The sequence below is a fragment of the Serinus canaria genome, chromosome 1 (genome assembly GCF_022539315.1).
Source record: "Serinus canaria isolate serCan28SL12 chromosome 1, serCan2020, whole genome shotgun sequence".
NCBI lineage: Eukaryota > Metazoa > Chordata > Aves > Passeriformes > Fringillidae > Serinus > Serinus canaria.
Genome location: NC_066313.1, coordinates 18,941,840 through 18,961,977, shown reverse-complemented (window position 1 = coordinate 18,961,977; position 20,138 = coordinate 18,941,840). Strand labels below are relative to the sequence as shown.

Genomic DNA, 20,138 nt, shown 5'->3' with positions numbered 1-20,138 from the left:
TGTCATGTGAGAAAACACATACAGGACCTAAAACAACAACAAAGTATTAATTTACAGGTTTATTATTGTGTATTCAGACTCATGTATTTTCACATACAATCACACTGTGAAGCTTACAAGCAAATTAAATCAGAAAATGTCCTAATAAAGAAGCATTAAACCTGTGTAAAAAAATTATAGGAAGATGCAAATACGAGCTGTAGAGAAAATATAATTTACATGAATGCTTTTATGGTAAATATGCAATTTACAAATAAACTTAGTTTTTTACAAATAAACCTGGGTACAATGCAGGTTTGCCTGCATTGTACCCAAACATCCATTTAAGACATGTTTCAGAACAACATAATTTTTCCAAAATTATTGATCTTCAGTCAGTCAGTCTGACCACCAGCTGGATAAAGTAAGCCAGTTAAACACTCTCTGAGACATGTCTGGCATAAAAATAGCCACACTTCACTAGACAGGTCTAAGATACTCAGGTCAACTCTTCAGTCTCTGCTCTCCTGTCTCTGGCAAAAGCCAGGAGACATGCCTAGGGAACAGGCACCCCTCAGTCATCCTCTCTGCTTTAAGCAGCCTATGGCCACACAGTCAAAGAAGAGATTCAACAAATCAGTTAAATGGGCTTTTCCTGCCTGAAATTATCTGGATTTTTTTGACTCATATTTACTTTTAGCCTCCATACCACCTTGTGCTAATCAGTTCCACATTATAATTGCACTTTCTTCTTCTTTTTTTTTTTAAGAAATCTAATTCTTTCTCAAATTGGTTTGCAGGAATGTTTGAAAGAATTCCTGAAAGGCTGCCTTGAGGTTAAAGGAAAATAAGATTTTCATTTCAGCGACCTGTGGGTTTTATGTCTACAGATAGGATCATTTCCTGTCACTGTAGTAAGGGGATCAGATAAAACTTTTAAATGTTGCTGTCTTCCTACATATGTATCCTTCCTATGTATCTTTAAGTCCAAATGTTTTATTCCTGTGGCTTGCAGAGGCTGATGGCGCTAATATATAGCTATGAGAGAGACTCAGTGTGAATTTTGCTTTGGGGGATAGCTGGGGTCAGAGTTTAGTCTCTTGAAGCTTCTCCCTATAATAGATGTGGGTTTCTGTGTACTAATATTGTTGTCCTCATCCTCTGCAATTCTTAATTGTCAAATGTCTCATTGAATTTTCCCCTATATTTTATAGCATCATCCATAGCAAACTTGAAATTTCCTACATACAGTCTGTCACACCCTTAAGGCTTTTTATTTCATAAACAATGTAAGTAGCCTTGAGTCCCCACCATCACATATGAAGGCCTAAGTGCCATCTGGAACAGGGCTAGGAGGTTCCAGGTGACATGGGTGGTTCCTTACAATCATATTCAGAGGCAAATAAGCACATGCCTATTTGAAAGAGACACGAATAGGCAATGGATTTCTGTGTGTGTAACTATTGATACTGGATTTAAGTCATTGGAACTAAATTTTGTTTTTTACTGTAAGCATAAATTCAGTTTTTTCTTTTCAGGCCTCACATTTATGGCAGAATTTAATATATATTTTTTTCATCCTTTCTTGAAGCACCTTGCATTCTGTCCCTCTGATAGGTGTTGCTTTTCTTTTCCATCTGCCTTTCCTCCCTTTTGTATTACATTGCTTGCAGATCTACAATATGAGTTCCCTGCTTCTACTCTCTCCCTCATTCTACATCTGGACTTTGTTGGAGGGTAATACACATGAAAAAATGTACTCCACAGCTAACGTGGATGTGGACATGCAATAGGTCTGAGAAAACTGTGCTTTAAATAGAAAAGTAACTTTTCCTCAGAGTGAAAGTGAGGATATTAAATGGCTAAAAAGAACGCTGTTGCCAGCAAAGCCCTTCTAATCTGTGTGCCCTTCATCACTATAATCCCTTAGTAAAGCTATTCCAGCAGGAACATGGCCAAGAACTCCTTGAAAAGCAGCTTCTTCTCCTACTGGTGCCTAATTCTGGCTTTCATGTTTCCATTTGAGTCTGGTTTATTGCACTGCTTCTTGATGTTTTTTCATGTTTTCTTTTAATTCTTTTTAAATAATGACATTGCTGATAAGCATGTCACATTTGTTCGTATGCCTATTTTTTCAAATGTTCCACCTTAAAATTTGATGGGTTTTTTCCAGATTCATCAAATAGATAATTTAGAATAGCTTGATGATTATCATGAAGAGTTATTTAAATAAAATGCAGATTTTTTTTTTTACATTTTTACCTTGTCTTCTAGAAGGACAAAAACAACAGAGTTCAGAGAGTCTTCCATGCTATCTAAAGGATCTGTGCACACTTTCAAGGATGGACATGGCTTATTTCTTAACATTCTCATTTATGCTGTTGCTTTTTTCAGAAGAAAGTTTGAAAATAATTATGTACAAAAGAACTGTCTATGGCTTCTGAAACCTGTGCTTCAAAGCTTTGATTTCTTTTCCTTTGAACACTGCTGGTATTTCGGGAGGCCAGGGGTGCGGGGGGAAAGAATACTGAGTAACATTTGAGTTTTTTGAAACTTCCTCTTTTCATTGAACAAGAAATTTGGTAGATATACACTTGGGAAATTCTGTTTTGGCATTTCCAATTCCTAACTATTGAAAATTTAAATTTTATGAAAAATAATAAAAGACTGAACATTGCTATTTTAAGCTACCTTTCTTTTGCTTGGTGTTCATTTTTATTTAGAATATGGTATTCTTTGCCTGCTAGGGATATTTTGAAGTGACATATTTCCAAATATGACTTCACATGTTTCAGGTTCTGGTTTTATTCAGTATTTCATATAGAAAATCCCTGCTGCTTCTCAGTATTGAAGGTCTTGATCTTGTAACTGACAGGATGTTCGTGGGCAACTATTTTTGCTCTGTTAAAAGTGATGCAAGGAATGAGTAGATATTAGGAAAAAAATCACATTTTAATAATAACTACAGTATATGTCTCTGTTGAAGTCCTCCAGGCATCCATGTGCACTTTTTTCCCCCTCCTCTCCCTCCTCAGCAGCACTGCCCTGACTAGCTGCAGACTCTGGCTTATGCAACATAGGAGCAAATTTGTGCTGAAAGTCTTCCAGCAACATCCCAGCTTGTTGCCCTTTTACACTGAAGGCTGGTACCCATTTCTGAAAAATATCTTGCAATTCTGATGTTAAATGAGTAGCACATCACAGCTCTTTATTTGCCTAAAAATACTGGAGGACCACATGAACCTGCACGCCGTGGCCCTAAACCTTATGTATCAGAGGCAGCTTGCCCAGCTGGTTCTGCCACCAGTTACACGCCATGGATGCACCACCACAATGCTCATCACTCTTGGCACCTGAAAACCAGGACTCATGATATGTCCAACAGCAGCATTCAGTTCCTTCGCTGTCTTGAGACCAAATTTGTCTTTCCTGACTGGTGATACTGCTTTTGCAACTGAGCGTCCAGGAGCCTTGGCCCAGAGGAAGATTGATCTTATGCAGCTGCACAGCACTTGAGGGCAATAGGACTGTGCCCTGCTCTCCAGAGCCAAGCTGCTCAAGTGGTGCTCACCTTCCTCTGGTGAGACATCACTGCAGGCCACTGGTGAGACCACCACCTTGGCAGTAGCCTTAGGTGTAACAGCTGTATTTTTACATTCCCCCTGTTTAGTTTCGAACTACTGTATGCCATAGTACCTGCTGTAGTGCTTAAATGCTGTAAACTTGTACACTACTATGTACTGCAATACAGCACAGCCATTATGACTCTACAAATTTCCACAAACAATTTTGAGGCAGTAGAAGCAGCAGTCCTGCACCCCCCATACTGCTGCCCCTCCTTTTCCACCCTCACTTTTTCTGTTCTCTTGTAAAACCCACTATTGTGACACAGGCAATGCAAAAATGTAAGCAATGTTTTCTAAAGCTAACTATATTTATTGGTATTCAATCTTATTGCAAGCTTTTGCATGGATCTGTTCTAACACTGGTCCCCAAGTGCAACCACAAACTCTTCTGCTGGCCTAAGGGAAGGGAAAAGATGGGATTGAAAGAGAAATGGCAGTAGGGAAGCAATTTTCAAGACAACATTCACTCACAGGAGACTCAGTTGCTTGTAGAACTGCTGACTAAAGACAAGCTTTTTGTGCTTAGTGTACAGCCACTTTCAGTTTTTTCAGGTTATCCAAGTCAAGTTATTTTGCAGTTTTGACCTGTAAGGTAAAATTTGGATCACCATATATACTGAAATAATAAAAAGGAAAAGTCAACTGCACAAAATGTATACAAGCTCCAAGGCAGCTGCACAAAATGTATACAAGTATTATAATGGTTCTAAGTTTTTGTTAAAACTTTATAAATTGTAAAAATAAAGGTTTAGAAACTACCCTCAAAGTTTCTGCATGTTGCTTTTTCAATATTCATTCAGTTTAAACACCTTTAGCAACACAGATGCAAGCACAAGATGAGAACTGGTATAATCAGTTCATCTGAGGCTCTGCAGCCTGACTGTGCACAAAGACTCTAATTAGCTGCTAAAACCACAGGGTACTAAAACTGGGTGCCAGTAATCTTTCTAGGGTGCTATATTTACTTAGTCTATCTTGGTAGTGACCTGTAAGAGGTTTAAAGTAGCTCTCAAAGGCAGAGTTGGTATTTGAATGATCATTGTTGGGAAGCAAGAATCAACATTTGGATGAATTAATACTGAAAAAGATTACCTGGTATGTTTGATGCAATGGGTGCTGCTGGATCAGCAGATGACATTAATGCTATGGAAATTCATCACTGGTACACAAAGTTTATGAAGGAATGCCCATCTGGACAGCTTTGCCTGCATGAATTTAAACACGTCCTGGATCTACATGGACTTACTCCTGAAGCTAACAACTATGTCGAACAAGTATTTCATACATTTGACATGAATAAGGTAAGAATTCATTCTTGACTTCTGGGCTTTCTTATGGCTGTATCATTTGATGCACTCAGAGACATGCCTCAGAGGGCTGCAAGCTCCCTGCTCAGAGGTAATGGAAGTGATTCCATTAGAATAGAAAAGTCTAAGCATATAACAAAGAATGGCGGGCAAACCATGTTGAATGCTCTGTTCCCAGTACATTTTGCCAATTTGTAAGTTTTTTATAGTCATTCTAATACATGCTGATGGTTTCTCATCTTTGAAAACCAGATTTTTATAGTTATTTTCAGTGTGCATTAATAATTTAAATTTTTATTTATATAGCTGCTTAGAAAAATCTTTCTAAGGCAGTGAGAGTTCAGCTGAACCCATAGGTATTAATGTTTTCAGTTTATGCAACATAGGCACAAGAAGATTCCATCTGTCACGGGATTCATTCTGAACACCTTCTGTGGCCTAATTCGGTATCAGTCAATCCCTCTTTCCCAAAGGCACATGTGTTTGGTTTTGATCCATCATCCCAGTTTTACTGCTTAACATCCTAGCTCCTGCTAAAGATCTGTCCAGCAGCTGCTAGATGCATTGCTGTCTTATGTTATTCCAACGCAGCCTTCGTACAGGTTCCTCCTAGCCACAAGACTCACCCAGAGTTATTTTCCCCTTAAGCCACAGTAACACTTTCTACCAAATGTGACAAAAGGAGTGAAAAGTCATCTGTAATCCCTAAAAGAGTCACAGAAATTAGGCTTAGGCTGAATTGCCAATAATACAAACTCAGCTTTCAGCTAACAGAACAGATGGGCCCATCTTGGTAGAAAAAATATTTAAAAAAAACAATAAAGCATTAATGTTCTCTACCCACATTGTTTATCTCAATGAGTTTAGAGATATGGAATTAAGTAATTATACTTGTTTCAGAAAATGCTGAGTATGAGGTACCTTGTTTGTTTTCACATGCAACAGTGCCTCTATTACACTGTTTTCTTTTGTTTCCATATACATCTCCACTCCCAATTCAGCTTGCTTTTTTGGAATTATGTAATTCTTTCTTCCATAATCCTCGAGGATTCTTCCTATAAAACGAGGCTCCTTGCATGCTCTTTTCTTCCCACTGCCAATTACCAGATGGTTAAACATACTGAAATTTGATTGGGTAGTACCACCTAACTCAATAAATGTGCTAATTACAGATGAAGAGCAAACTTCCAGTCTGCCTGACTGGCAGAAATTGTTAATTGACTGTGCTCTTTTGAATTAAAGATTTGACGCATTAAATTCTCCAGGAAAGCTTTATGAATGCTAGCCTTCCTGGACAGCGCACATGGATGGTGTCTGAGCTCACCTAAGAGCTTTTCTAGTTTAAGTTGTTTAAGCATTTCCAGTTTAACTTGTTTAAGCATTAATGTGCACTGCAAAAAGCCCTTGACTCTTCAGTGATCTGGAAAAGTGTGGGGAGCTTTGGGTGTTGGGGATTTTTGCTTTTTATTTTATGGGAGAACATCTTTTTGGTAGTGTTGGTATTTTAGAAGTCCCTAATTACCTTTCTCCCATTACAACTAGCTTATTACCCATGGAGCAGTTTACCCAAGTCACCTGAGGAATATTAAGATGTATGCCTTAAACTTCTCAGGTTATATACACATCAGTTAGACTCTTGCTACCATTTAATCTGTCATCCCCTTCTCTGGTATCCCGAACTTTTTAATCAATTGGTATATTTCCACCAAATTTCAAAGAGCAGGCATTTCAGTTAATCACTTCCTAATGTTTTCATAAAATTTGGCAGTTGGGTAGCAGGGACACACCCAGAATGAATGCCCTATTCATGCAGAATTAAGGTTTTATTCATTGTTTAAGGCAACAGCTGGCTGACAAAATGATCAGAAACTTGTTTTCTTTTGCCTAGAGAAAATACAGGATGGAGCTGGGGTACCAGTGTTTGGGGTTTTAGGAGACAAAAGACACAGTTTGTATGGGTCTAGGCTTTTGTTTTGCACTTCCCAGAAGGCCTTTTTTAATTAATATACCATGTTAGACAGAGAAAGATCCTTCAGTTTTTTATCAGTTTGGAAGTCTTCTCCCCATTTTAATGAAATTTAACAATGATTTGGCCTTTAGAGCTTCATAAAATCCACTGTAAAAATGGTTTTGCTAGGCTTAAACCTCATTATTTAATAATGTGCTCCCACTGAAAATCTGACGTTCATTTCCTGTTCTGCAAGATGCCGTAACAATCCTCTACTAGCTACTACTAATCTGAGGCATAGATTTTATTGTGTGCTTTCTTAATTGAGCTGTTGCTCAGCTGCAGCAATAGGACCAGGCAAAGTTATTTAGAAGGCAAAACAGGAATGGCACATTTAGAATTGTCAGTTACATAAGATTTTATAGTCTATATCCATTTGGAGATGGAAACAAGATGAAGAAAGGGGCTTCCATTCCCAGAAAAACGGCTGGCAAGTTTTAATCCCTGCCCAATCTATTTATATAACTTAGCAGTTGGAAAGGCTTAAACACTTAGAAAAATTAATCAAATGAACCAGAGTGTTTTATTAGAATGTTTTAAATTTTTCCTTTAAATACTAATTAAAAAGTCTATTTTTTATTAAATGGCAACAGTATAGCTACATTATTCAGATAAAACACATAGCATCTAGATAAGCTGTAGCTCAGTTTTATTCTTCTCTTGCCTTGAATAAAGTCTTGTGAAAGCCTCATTGAAAACCGTGTGGCAAACAAGAACCAGGACCTCTCAAACAAGGAGACAGGATTTCATAAGTTTCCTCTTTGGCATTTACACTGCATCTGTTTAGACAAGATGTGTATATTTACCTATTGTAATTTACGTTTTCTGTGAAGTCATTCTGTGGGGCTTCAGGCTGGCTTAGGGGACTGCTTTACATAACAGAATGAGCTCAGCTCATACCAGCTTGCCAAGAGAAATGCATTTGTGAGTTCTATGGCTTGGCATGGCTTTCTCAGTAACAGTATCCTCATAGTATTTTTGGTCATTCTGACTGCATCAACACTTCTAAGGAGAGCATGGCTCAGGCAGAGTACAATGGAAAAGAATTTGTTTTCTGGATTCTGGTCTTAATGCAGAAAATCAGCTCAAGACTCCTTTCCTTGCTTAGCAGAGACAAAGGATCTTCGAGATGACTCAGCTCTTTCCAAGTTAGATGAACCAAGTCTCTCTGCCCTGCCTCATACATCAAGGGAAAAGCAACTTACCCGAGTCAGTGGAAACTAACTCTTGCTTAACAGAAGATTTTTTTAAATCAGTTTATGAAAAAATCCTACACGTAAATCAAGTTTCTGAAGTGGCATAACACATGCACATGTAAAAAGCCATAATGCCATTTTATTTTGACATTGAAAATTACACCATTAGTTTTTTGTTTTCTTCACCCTGTTCCCTCCAAACACACTCTGCCCTGAATTCTGCATGTTAATTTTCTCTCATCGAGGATTAAATCTTCTCTGCTGCCATGGTGGTAAAAATCACTGTCAGATCTATGACATTAGTGGATGAGGAAAAGAATTTGAGATTAAATTTCTTGCAACACGCATGCATTTATTTAGGAAGTGAGATTCCAAGCAAACAACAAACTTATATTAATGCAAGCTCCTCCCTGAACCTGAAATTACTGAAGATGACTCTGTCAGCTTCCAGTTTCTATGATAACAAAAGTGCTATGCTTTAAATATTCAAATTTCTATCACTTTATTATCTGAAAATCCATCACTGAGCCTGTGAACAGAGCATGTGTGTTAAGTGGATTATGCAAATAAAGCAATATGATTGCTTTTTAGTGTCTCCCTATGCTCTTGCTGTTTCAGAATTATATACATAAAGACATGTTGCTAGTTTTTTTTAACCTTAGGATTATATTAGGGAAAGTACTTATACCATGCTTGGTTTAGAGGATATGTTAAATCAAAGTATGTACCTTTAATTGGAGAGCCATGAAGAACCTGTTTTCCATAATAAGTTCCCTTCCCAAATTTCATTAGCTCTGATTTATACCTTTTCTTCAGGTGCTGTCACGTGAACTTCACCCAAGTTTGTATTTAAATAACTTGATATTTTCTGTGAGACATTTCTGTGAAATCTGAACATTCTCATCCCCCCCACCCCCACCCCCGCCGATGCTAGTGATGGTGTATGGTCTATTTCAAGTCTAGCAAGAGTACCAAGGCTGCAAACCTAACACAAGCTCTTATACAATATGAGCATAAATGTCATGTTTCGTCTTCAAGAGAGTCCCTGCAGAAGCACTTGAGAACACCTCAAGGTCACTCCAGACAAAGAGAAGGACCCACCTATTGACAAGCTCTTAAAAAATCTCCTAAACAAGTTTGTTTCCTTGTAGGTGGGGATGAATGAGAGCCTTAAAACCTTCAGGTTTTCCCCTTTCACTACTGGTAGGTTGTGTGAATATTTTTGTCTTCACCCTCCTTTTTCAAAATTACTTTTCCCACCATCTTTAAAGTAAATTCTGTTCAGAGCTGCATTTTCAGACAATTACAATGAATCTTTACTAGCTTTCTTCTTTATTTTATCATTGCCTTTTTTATTCTTATTTGGAAAGCTTGTAAAAGACTTATGCAGCTGTTTTACTTCCCTATTCACCTCTTATAAAAAACAACTTTTAAAGCTAGGTGGTGGAAGGAAGGCAGACTCCAATTTTTGCATAGATCAGAAAGATTTTTTTTTTACTTCAAGAAGATAAATGGAAAGAATTGATAAGAGCAGTCAAAAAACCACCGGGAATAAACAGGAATAAGTAGATAACAGCTTTTGAGGGGAGGGAAGAAACAAGTGAAATGTAAAAAAAGTAAAATTTACAAAATCGAGGCACAAGTATAAAGAGATGGGAATAAACGTTCAAGGAGCAGAAGGAGGAAATAGTGCCTCACCCCTTCTTTGTAGATTAATTGAAACCCTTGTGGAACTGAAAAGCCAGCTATGGAGAAAAAGTGTTGAAAAGATAGTTAGAATCTTAACCTGAGCTTCATTCTCCCATCAGAAAGAGAGCTGATAGCTGGACAGAAACAACACACAGGAATAAATATGGTTGTTTGCTCACTGCAGTGAGAGAGAGAGAGGGCTGGCAGTGGCAGCCTCAAGATCCAACCTCTGGGGGTGTCTCTCTGCAAAGCCTCTCCCGTGTCCCAGAAAAGCACTGGAACAGGGATTACTGGACCCAGAAATACCAGGGCGCTCTTTCGCAAGAGCAAGAGCCCTTGTCTTGCGAGCCCAGGCCACTAGGAGATGCCAGTGGCTCACTGTCTGCTCACCTCGGGAAAGACTTCAGGCACCAGGAAGGAAAATGTCTCCAGTCAAAACAATGGCCCCTAATTAGGGAACACAGCCTCGTCTTTGAATTAAATGTTTGCTGATGACTCTATTGGATTGGCTTTCCTTTTCCCAAAATGCTTAACTCAGAGGATTCTATTGCTATAAGGAAAAAAAAATTGCAAAAAAAAAATTTCAAATTCCTTGCCAATAGCCGTGCTGTGTAGGCAGATAAAAACAGGAAGCCGGGATTTAGAGTTGTTTAAGGATCTATATGTAGCATTATTAACTGGCAAAATCCAATTTGTCTAAGTTGAAAGCCTTCACAAAAACAGTCTGTGGCATCAAAACATTGTTGGGGGTTAGAGTGTATTTGGATCTATCACCGTAACATGAAGATTTCTGGAGATCTCCCATCTAGTTCATCAGCATGGAAAAGTTCCATGATTTTTTTCTTCTTAATTGTCCCAGTTGGAGCCAGGACATTTCACTGGCCTCTCAGAATTTCCCTGGATGAGAGGACTCTTTCACTTAATTTTAATAAGACCGCTGAAAAGTAGCAGGTTAGCAATAGCAGGGATTGTTAGTCCCACTTGCAGTTCCCTGATGCCCACCTGACAAGGTGCAGCCCAAGCTCTTGCCCACCCTGAGTTTAGGAAAATCAATGAATTCAAATAGCTACTGAAAGAAAGTATTCCTGACTTATTCTCCTGACAAAGGAGGATGCACCTCTTCGGCAGCTAGAAACTTTGATGAAAATAACAGCTTCAGCAGTGGGTCTTCATTGTAAATCATGAACTAAAAAATGTAAAATGTAAAATTGGTATCTCAGAGCACTTCCCATAATCATTGAAACTAAAGGAACAACACTACAAATGGTTCTGTGGAAAGGGTAAAACTTGATATTTCATTATGCATGGTTTGCTGGTTTTATAGGTACAGGCACGCTGTAGCATGTGTGGCTAACAACACCCACAAAATTACATCTGTAACTGGTTTAATGACCAAAAAAGCCATCTTAGACTGGGCTCTGCAGAATTAAGATAAGCACAGTTGACTTTCTCATCACGAAGATATGATGAGCTATATTCCTAAGCTCCATGTCAGGAATAATGAAGTAGTACTACAAAAATAAATCAGACATACTACGCTCTTATAGCTTCATTGCTTTAAAAGTCTATTATGTCACTGCTTTCTTTATCAGTTTTAAAGCTATACAAAAACTCAGAGTTAATTGTTTGTCCAACAATGGTAGGGGGCACACAAGGAATGTGGCTGTGAACTAGCAAAGTTGGGCCAGTGCTTGACCAGTGTTTTCAATGAGACAATAATTCAGCAATTGTATGAATTGCTGAATGTCCCACAATGGTGCCAGAGTTTAAACACCACAGAAAGCAGCAATGATCTCATTTTTCCCTATCCCCATTCTTGAGTTAGTAAGAATTTGTGAATCCTCTTACCTCACGCTAGCGGGTTGTGTCCTTGAAGAAATTTGTCTCATTGGGGCAAAATCTTTCTGGTTTATAAAGAAGTACAGCCCTTAAAAGCAAGCTACATTCTGATGAAGATAGAAGAAAGAAGGTCAGCTTGGTCATCCTTGTATTATGGATAGAAGAAATGCAGAATTTAGAAGCTAAACATTCATTCAAATTGTTAGAAAACTGTAGAGTAGTCCATTGGGAGAAGATGGTGATGGTTGAGGCCTAATAGTTTGGGTCTTAAAAACCAAAAAAAGCAAGCCATGAAAAAAGAAAAACCCCTTACCAGTGAAAGCATTCAGAGGTAAATTTTCTGACTAGGATAGGCCATTCCAGCTCTTCTGGGAGGATAGCCTTCTCTTTCCAAAATTTTATGTCTTGTCCACATGACTCTCTTTCATTTGGGCTCTCTAGGTAGTCTCTCTGAAAACACCTCAACCACATCTGCTTGAGCTGGGAGATAGGTTGCATCTACCTTAAGAGACATAAATGGACTCTGAAGTTGGCTACAGATGATGAGTGGCCACATGCCTATGTGGAGTTGGAAGGTACTGGAGGGAGATGGCAGGATAGGGGGAAGAAAACCATGCTCTGAAGTCAGGGATATGGGAATGCCTGCAATGGTGCTTTCTCTTGTTAGGAAAATTAATCCACAAACACCAGAGGTTTATGTCCAAAAAGGAGACAGAGGAGTCCTTTTACTTTATTCAAATAAAGGGAGAGGCCATGGGGCATTACTTGGGGGCCTCTCAAATTTTTGGAGGACGCAGCCTCCCTTTTTATCCAAATTTCCTGGCCACATTTCCCTTCTCTCATCCCCCATTGGCTGAGGTACTGGAGAGGTACAGACTTCCCGGAACACCTGATACCAGAGATTTCTCGCTAATGTATAATTGTCCCTTTAAATTTTTAATTCTTATGGAATTTTGGGGGTTTTTCTTCTCCATTGTTTCTTTCATCTTTCAATGCCTAATTTCATTAATCAGCAAACCTAAAGTTTATTTGTAAAAGCAAATATCTTTTTCCATTAATCAGTGGAATCCTTCCCATTGTTTCTTTTACCTCCCAGTGCTAGTTTTATCTACCAGCAGACCAACAGCTTGTTTGTAAAGACAAATCCACTATTCCTCTCAATCCCTCCTCTTTTATTTTTTTAATAATTGTCTTTACAAACTTTAGTTATCATTGATTTAATTTTCTGTTCCTAGGTCTTTTTTTTTGTTTGTTTTGCAATTGTTTGAAGAGATCAATTTCTGTCTTTTTGTACCCATCTTTGGATCAGTAGGCATGGCTATTACCTGCATCCCTTTGATCACATGTTGAATAAATTGTACTAAGCAAGGGATCATACATGGTAAAAATATTAGAGTTGCTACAGTACATATGAAAAAAAAGCAGTTGTTTAACCCATAGTCCACCAGGTAATGAAAACATGTATGTCCCATTCCTATTCCCATCCTTTCCATGTTTGGAGCAGTACATAAGCTAACTTTATTTCTTTTGTTATTTGTTTTACTACCTTTCCATTTTTATCTATTTGCAAACAGCAGTTTGAGTCATTTAATTTGCCACGCACTCCCCCTTCTTCTGCTAATAAATAGTTTAATACCATCCAATGTTGTAATATTGCACTTCTCATCTGAGTAGATTGGTCAGCAAGGAGGTCAAGAGCTGCACCTGTCTGGTTCATTATTACTTCAAAGACAGCTTGTAACCTAATTATCTGATTTAAATTGTAAATGGGCTTTCTGGAACTCGATATTAATTCATTAGGATTCCATGTTGCTGGTCCATAGTGTTGTATAATTCGTTCAGGTGGCTATTCCTCTTCACCCCAACTAGGGACAGATCAATTGACTGCTTTTCACTAATTAGATCATTACATACTTTGATTCCTAACTGATTTCCCTGAACTTGTGGTAGCAGAAAGAACAATGGTCTAATATACCCTATATAACATATCCCTGACCAGTTTGGGGGTAACCTGTGGTAAGCATATCAGCCACAAATCCAGCAATGCCCTTTTAAAGCCCAGGTTCCATTGGCAAAGGGACCTTTCCAATTTTCATCATCAATCAGTGAGTCAAAACACAGCTTGCTTCCTGGGCCTAGTGGTCTCCCAACAATGGTTGCCTCACCATAAGAATCACAATATTTGCATCTCCAAGCTCCCACCTGAGGTTTCCACCTGCAGTTACATCTCAGGCCTGTTTTGTTATATCTGGACCAGAATTTATTAAAAAGAGTTCGAGTTCTATTCTGGTGTTGACACTTCTACTGATAGTCACGGACTACATGTGTCCTACTTGTGGAATTATCTTGGGGACAGCTTTATAAGGGGTCAAAAAACTTCTCCTTCCCCACTGCTTTACAGCCTTCAAAATCCTTTCGGTAATTAAGGAAGTTACACCTTACCCAACTAACATTAGTAAGCTTTACATGTGCTTGATTTCATCTACATTGACATCTGGAACAATCATAAGGAGAGCAGTTGGGGGTCCAACAATCTAAACCCAAAGATAAAGTCCAGTCACAAACGCTTTTTCCCACATATATGTTTTCTGATCTATTTAGACAATAAATGCCTCTTTATTGTCTAAATAGATCAGAAGAATGAAGCTGCCATGGACTTCCTTCTTCATCTCAAAATCCTGTTCCATTATGGACCTCACTCAGGGTACTAACCTACCATTTAGGCTTGACTGGGCTGGCCACCCATGGCCAGCTTTCAGATACCCCTGGCCCTCTGCAGACCCAGCAATTGCTAAGGTTAAAGGTTTTTGCTACTTCTCCCAAGGTTCAATCAATTATTTTTCCAGTTTTGTCCCAACCTAACTGACAATATAAGGGTAAGATTATTAGGAGAAACATTCTAATGGTGTAACCTAATCTCCTAAATCTAAATTACATGATCCCTTCTAAAACTAAGAACCTCTAAACCATTTTCAGAGCAGAACTAAGGAATCTGATCTATCTTTTTTCTCATGGTTCCCTAGAGAGACAGTTTTGCTTTACCTGCAGTGTGCATTTTCCAGGTGCCCATGTTGTTCCATTGATTGCCCTTGAACGAAAACTCTTTATTATGGGACTATAATTTTCAGTGTAAGTGTGTAGTCCCATTTTCACATGTTTGTATGGGTTTTTTTTGATTCCCAGGATATTGTACAGGTTGCAGAAAGGTTCTTGGCATCTCAATAGATACTGTAATTTTATCTTCACCTTTTAGAATCAGCTTTGTTTGGTACAGGTAACTCATTAGGAATTGTTTCACTGTGTTTTATATATATATATATATATGTAATATATAAAACATAAAATATATATACAAAAACATAATATATATATACAAAATAAACATAATATACAAAAACATAAAATATATAAACTTTGTGGTTTATATCTATACACAAAGTAGTCTCTACACCCATGGTTTCAGCATTCTTTGAAATGTCTTTGTTATATTAATTTATTCAGTTTAGCTCCATATTGTCATCAATTTTCTATTTTTATTTGTAAATAGAAATGCTCCAATGCCTTTGGCTTCTGGAACAGATCATTTCTTTACAATTTCCACTGTCTCAATACGTGCTTTGTCTGCAGCTCATTAAGTGCCGTCAGACTATACAGAGGGTTATAAATTTTAATCTTATTTTGCTTCATAAAACTCACCTTTCTTTTTATGTCAGGTGTTATATCAGCCAAATTATACCATTCTAGTCCCCTGCTAGGGGTGAGGGATGCTGTGAAACTGAACTGTAAATCAGATTATTTTTTACCCAGGCATTTTTGCTGTCTTTACAGGTGTTTTAGTTATTCCTATTAAGCTATAGGGATTTTGAAAACAGGCATTACTTTAAAAGCATTCCAACCTTGACTTAGCATTCTCTTATAAGACTTTTGCCAGAATGTACAAAGTCTGACACAAAGTTGGATATCTCAGGCCTTTCTTTAAGGCAGCGCAGAAGTCTCTCATGTGCCTCAATCACTGTGACCACACTTCCCCAAGACTTGCTATTTGGAAACAACAAGCAGAAGTAATGTATGATTTTTTCAGGGGGAGAAAAGAGGAAGGAGGGTAGAGGGATCAGTATGTGTGAGCAAGTCCCAAGTTCCCTGTGCCTAGAATGAAATCCAGTGACCAGTGTCTGTACCAGGTAATGTGAAGAGATGGAAGGGAACTGTTATTGCCCAGGAGAAAAAGAGAAAAGAGGAAGGATGACTAGCACTGGGTGACTTATTGATGGACAGTTCTTAACCTAACCATATCATGTCAGATTTTCAGCCTGCTTAAGTCTTGTTCCTGATACCCTGTTGTCTTGGTTTCAGCTGGGATAGAGTTAATTTTCTTCATAGTATCTGGTACAATACTGTATTTTTGATTTAGTAGGAGTAATATTGATAGCACTCTGATGCTTTGGTTCTTGCTGTGTAGTGTTTATCTTAAGTCAAGGACTTTTCATTGTCTCATGCTCTGCCATTGAGGAGGTACATAAGAAGCTGGAAGGGATCACAGCCAAGACAGCTGACCCAAACTGGCCAAAGGGATACTCCATACCATGGAATGTCATGCTCAATATACAAACTAAGGGGAGCTGGGAGGGGCCAATTGCTGCTCAGGGACGGACTGGGCATCTCTCAGAGGGTGGTGAGTAATTGTATTGTACACCACTGGTTTTTCTTGGGTTTTACTCCTCTCCTGCATTATTATTATTAGTTACTATATTTATTTTATTTCAATTATTAAACTCTTCCTATCTAAACTCCCTAGTTCTATCAGTTTTTTTCCTGTTCTCCTCTCCATCCCACCAGGGGTGGGGTGGGGTGAGAGGGAGAGCACAGCTTTCTACAGTACTCAGTTGCCACTTGGGGTTAAAACACGATACCTGTCTTTGCTGTTTGACGTGATGACTGGTCATTTCTTTAAGAGCAGGGCAGGATGGCTGAAGAAGAAAGTTCAGAATTGTCACCAGACCGTGCATCCCCAAGAGTTTTGTCTGCTTTCCTTTCACCTCCCTTGTCCTTGCATCCCCTTCATTCACCCTCAGTGTTCTAGCCAGTGCCCACCTGCAGATGAAATGCCTACACAGGGTGTGTTCCCATTCTCTCTCACTCACTGGGATCACACAGCAGGTCTAGGGCTGGGATGTGGTCTCTGCAGGAAAGGCAACACACTGACTATCCACTTTGCTCTATGTTCTTTGCCTGTTGAACCAGTTTGGGCTAAACTGATGGCAACGTCTGTATCTTTCTGTTTGATCTTCAGAGGTTCATGGGCCCTGAGAAGTGTCCAAGGTTTCTTACTCAAATAACACATTTTTAAGTATATGATAATAAACTTGTTGATGTCCTTGTGGAGAGAGCTGAAGCACAGACCATTAGGAGTATGGGAGTCCTTCTCAAAAACTGACCTCATCCTATAATATTGGTTGTTCTCTGGCTGAATTCAGACTGGAGGATGGTTTCCATTTTTCATGGTCACTCACTTCCTCACAGGACTATGCTCTTAAACTCCCCTGATTATAAATGAAAAGGATGAGTAGCAGTGTCTTGTTTCTGTGTCACTAACATCTTGTATGTTTACACCGGTATTTATAGCTCCTCATTTCTTTGTCCTATAGTAACGCCCCTGAGCTGATCATCTCCTTGTATAAAAGCTAATCAGTACAGAAGTATTACTGATACCTAACCCCTCCCTGAGCCTATGGAGGAAGAAGGAATTCAGCTCCTGAAAGTTGTAAAATAAAAAGCAGGACTACAGCACTGACCAAGAGCAAACCTTTTTTAATTTACTTACCAGAATAAGTTGATTCCTGTTAAGGAAATTACTGTAAAAGATTCCTCTTCCACTCAAATTCTGTGACAAGGCTGCTGACCAAAACCGTGTGTTATATCTGGAAACCCATGCTGAGAGGGAAGAAATAGGATATAATTTGCACACAAATACAAAATCCCACACAGCATATTTATGATAAAAGGTATATCAAGGAGGAATCCAAAGGCCTCAATTTTTAGAAATGCTTAATCCACTTAGAGCAAAGAGGATGTAATTACAGGCATTGCTGCTTGCACTCTCAACTTTTCCATACCTATTTGCAGCAAAAATTATAGATATTCCGTACAACTATTCCAGAATTAGACTCTTGTGTGTTATTAAGAGTTTGTCCTTAAAATCAATCACTTCTACAATATCCTCTTTATTTTTTTAATAGGCATGTTTGTAGTCAACAGAAGTGTGATGAACTATAATTTGACCATGGTGCTCTTTGCCACAATTTGAAATCCCATCTATTTTGACTTGGGCATTAAAGGTAATCTCATGAGTAGAGATAGGCACTACATAAAAATAGAAACTTATGCTGTAAGATGTTTAACGTAGCCATTTAAAAGCCATATTAACCTGAGCTGTGGTCATGAGCAAGACATTGAACCTGGGAGACAGAAATGTGAACAGACAAAAAAGAGACGCTTACTGTGTAACAACATGGGCTCCCAAGAATCCTTACCAGATCCCCCTGCACAGATGCACCATTATTACAGCAAATTTATGAGAGAATGTCCATCTGGGCTGCTTAGTCTGCATGAATTCAAGAAACTTTTGGATCTTCAAGGGCTGGATCCACAAGGAGACCTATATATTAAACGAGTGTTTGATATCTTTGATCTGAACCAGGTAAACCTTTGGTTTTTTTGGTTTTTGGGGGTTTTTTTTGTTTGTTTGTTTGTTTTTTTAATCTCATACTATTGCTTTGTTTGTGAGTTGTAGTCTGCAGGCTCTTTTTTGTGCTATCCTCCCAAAACTGCTCTTGTGGACAGGTTTGGCATTAAGGTGCACTAGAAGTGAAAAAGTGAGACTGTGCTTTGAGGGTTTGCATTAGGACTTCTGTTAGTACTTTCTGGGGACACTAAAAAATTTCAGGAAACAATTCTTAAAAAGAGAGGCAATTTCCAGATCACTGGTTATTTTTGTATTCATTGCTTATCCTGTGCTTGTATATAAGCATATGAAAGGCTGGTGTGCTCAAAGTTAATAAGTTCTTACAACAATGTTCAACAAAGGGGAAATGTGGTCTGCACATAACTGAAGATGAAGGGCAGTGTATCTAAAAAGATTTAAATGGATTTTCTCAGAGTACTATATTGAATGTGTGGCAGAGGTGAAAACAACTCAGATGAGGAGTTCACACTCAATGTACAAGTCACAAGACCAAATACTACTGAAGGAAGATGTTCAGAAGTTTCTCCAGGCTATACTTCTAATTTACCCTTTTTTCTACTACAATAACTGCTTATGATTGCAATCAGCTGTCTGTAATGTAGCTGGCTCCCAGACAGACAAGATATATTTTCCTTAGCAGTACAGACAAGGCTGAAGACACAGTCATCTGGTACTTCTGTGTAGCATCCTTTTCTACGTCTGTCTTGAGCACTGCCTCATGTTTGTAAGGTCCTGGAGCTGGCCACCTGGAGCCCTCCAGTCATTGTGATGCTGAGTGGCCTGGGGCACACACTCTGCAGTACTGTGAAACCTCCATACTTGTTGAGACCTTTAGATTCTGGATTAATGTAAAAGTGAGGAGAGTGGAATCAAAGCAGGTTAGAGAAAGAGCATTTGCTCACCCTTTGCTGTGGCAGTGGCCAAAGACACTTAAAATAGGAATCATCTGCTAATTGCTGCTACTCTATTTGGTTTTACAGAGCTGTGTCACTCCTCTGCAGGCTGTCGTCACTTGTACACAAAGTGGTTAAACTACCAGACACTAAAACATCTGCTTTTATGAGAAGTAGAGCGAGGACAGATGCTTGGGGGGACTTAACACGCATTTTAAATGTAGACAGGAGGTATGTATGGCATCAAAACCAGAGAGGCATAAAGACTGCACCAGGACTGACAGCTGGAGATCACACTGCCTTTTGAGCACAGCTTTCGGGATCGCTGTCCTGAAAGATCTCAGCTGCCTCATCTGTGTTGCTGAACTCCCTCTTTTACTGCCAACTTTCTTGCTACATCTTTCTGAACTTTTGTCTTCATCCTTGTCTTCCTCAGATGTGCTAAGATCAATACAGGCTAAAGAATGGGGTAATGGCCAGAGTAACGACCAGGAATTCAGTCTAGCAGAAAAGCAAGTTCATCACCCATCCCATTGCTGGCTATCACAACTTTCAGGAGCACATCCTCAGGGGACTGTGGGGTATGGCTGTATAGTCATCACAGGAGAAAGCATTTCCCCCTGCTGTCTTCTCCCTTGACTGTATTTTGTAATTCTTTGGGTCACATATGCCAGACCAGTGAGGGGTGTCCTGTTTGATTACACAGACTGGACAGGTTGGAATGCAGTCCCTTCACCAGAGAAAGTCATGTGTGTCCAGATGGTTTCTTAGTGGATCACCTCTACCAATCCCTACAGATATCCTTTCTTTTCAGGTGTTTCATAACTAGTTTTTCTAAAAATTTCAGCTTTCCGTGTAA

The 20,138-nt window shown here is 38.8% G+C and overlaps 1 protein-coding gene and 1 long non-coding RNA gene across 2 annotated transcripts in view; one reads left to right on the top strand and one right to left on the bottom strand.

The window, feature by feature from the left end:
• Positions 1–4,078: 4,078 nt before the first annotated feature.
• The window catches only part of LOC127060237 (uncharacterized), a 44,547-nt gene continuing 28,487 nt past the window's right edge, over positions 4,079–20,138 (bottom strand). Inside the window, exons 2-3 of the long non-coding RNA XR_007779018.1 lie at positions 17,466–17,575; positions 4,079–4,190 (exon numbers count right to left, since the gene is read on the bottom strand). This is a non-coding gene — a long non-coding RNA (uncharacterized LOC127060237). The remainder of the gene's footprint in view (positions 4,191–17,465; positions 17,576–20,138) is intronic.
• Positions 4,703–20,138, top strand: part of GUCA1C (guanylate cyclase activator 1C) — a 36,989-nt gene continuing 21,553 nt past the window's right edge. Inside the window, exon 1 of the mRNA XM_009095472.4 lies at positions 4,703–4,906. Coding sequence (XP_009093720.4) covers positions 4,703–4,906 — 204 coding nt within the window. The remainder of the gene's footprint in view (positions 4,907–20,138) is intronic.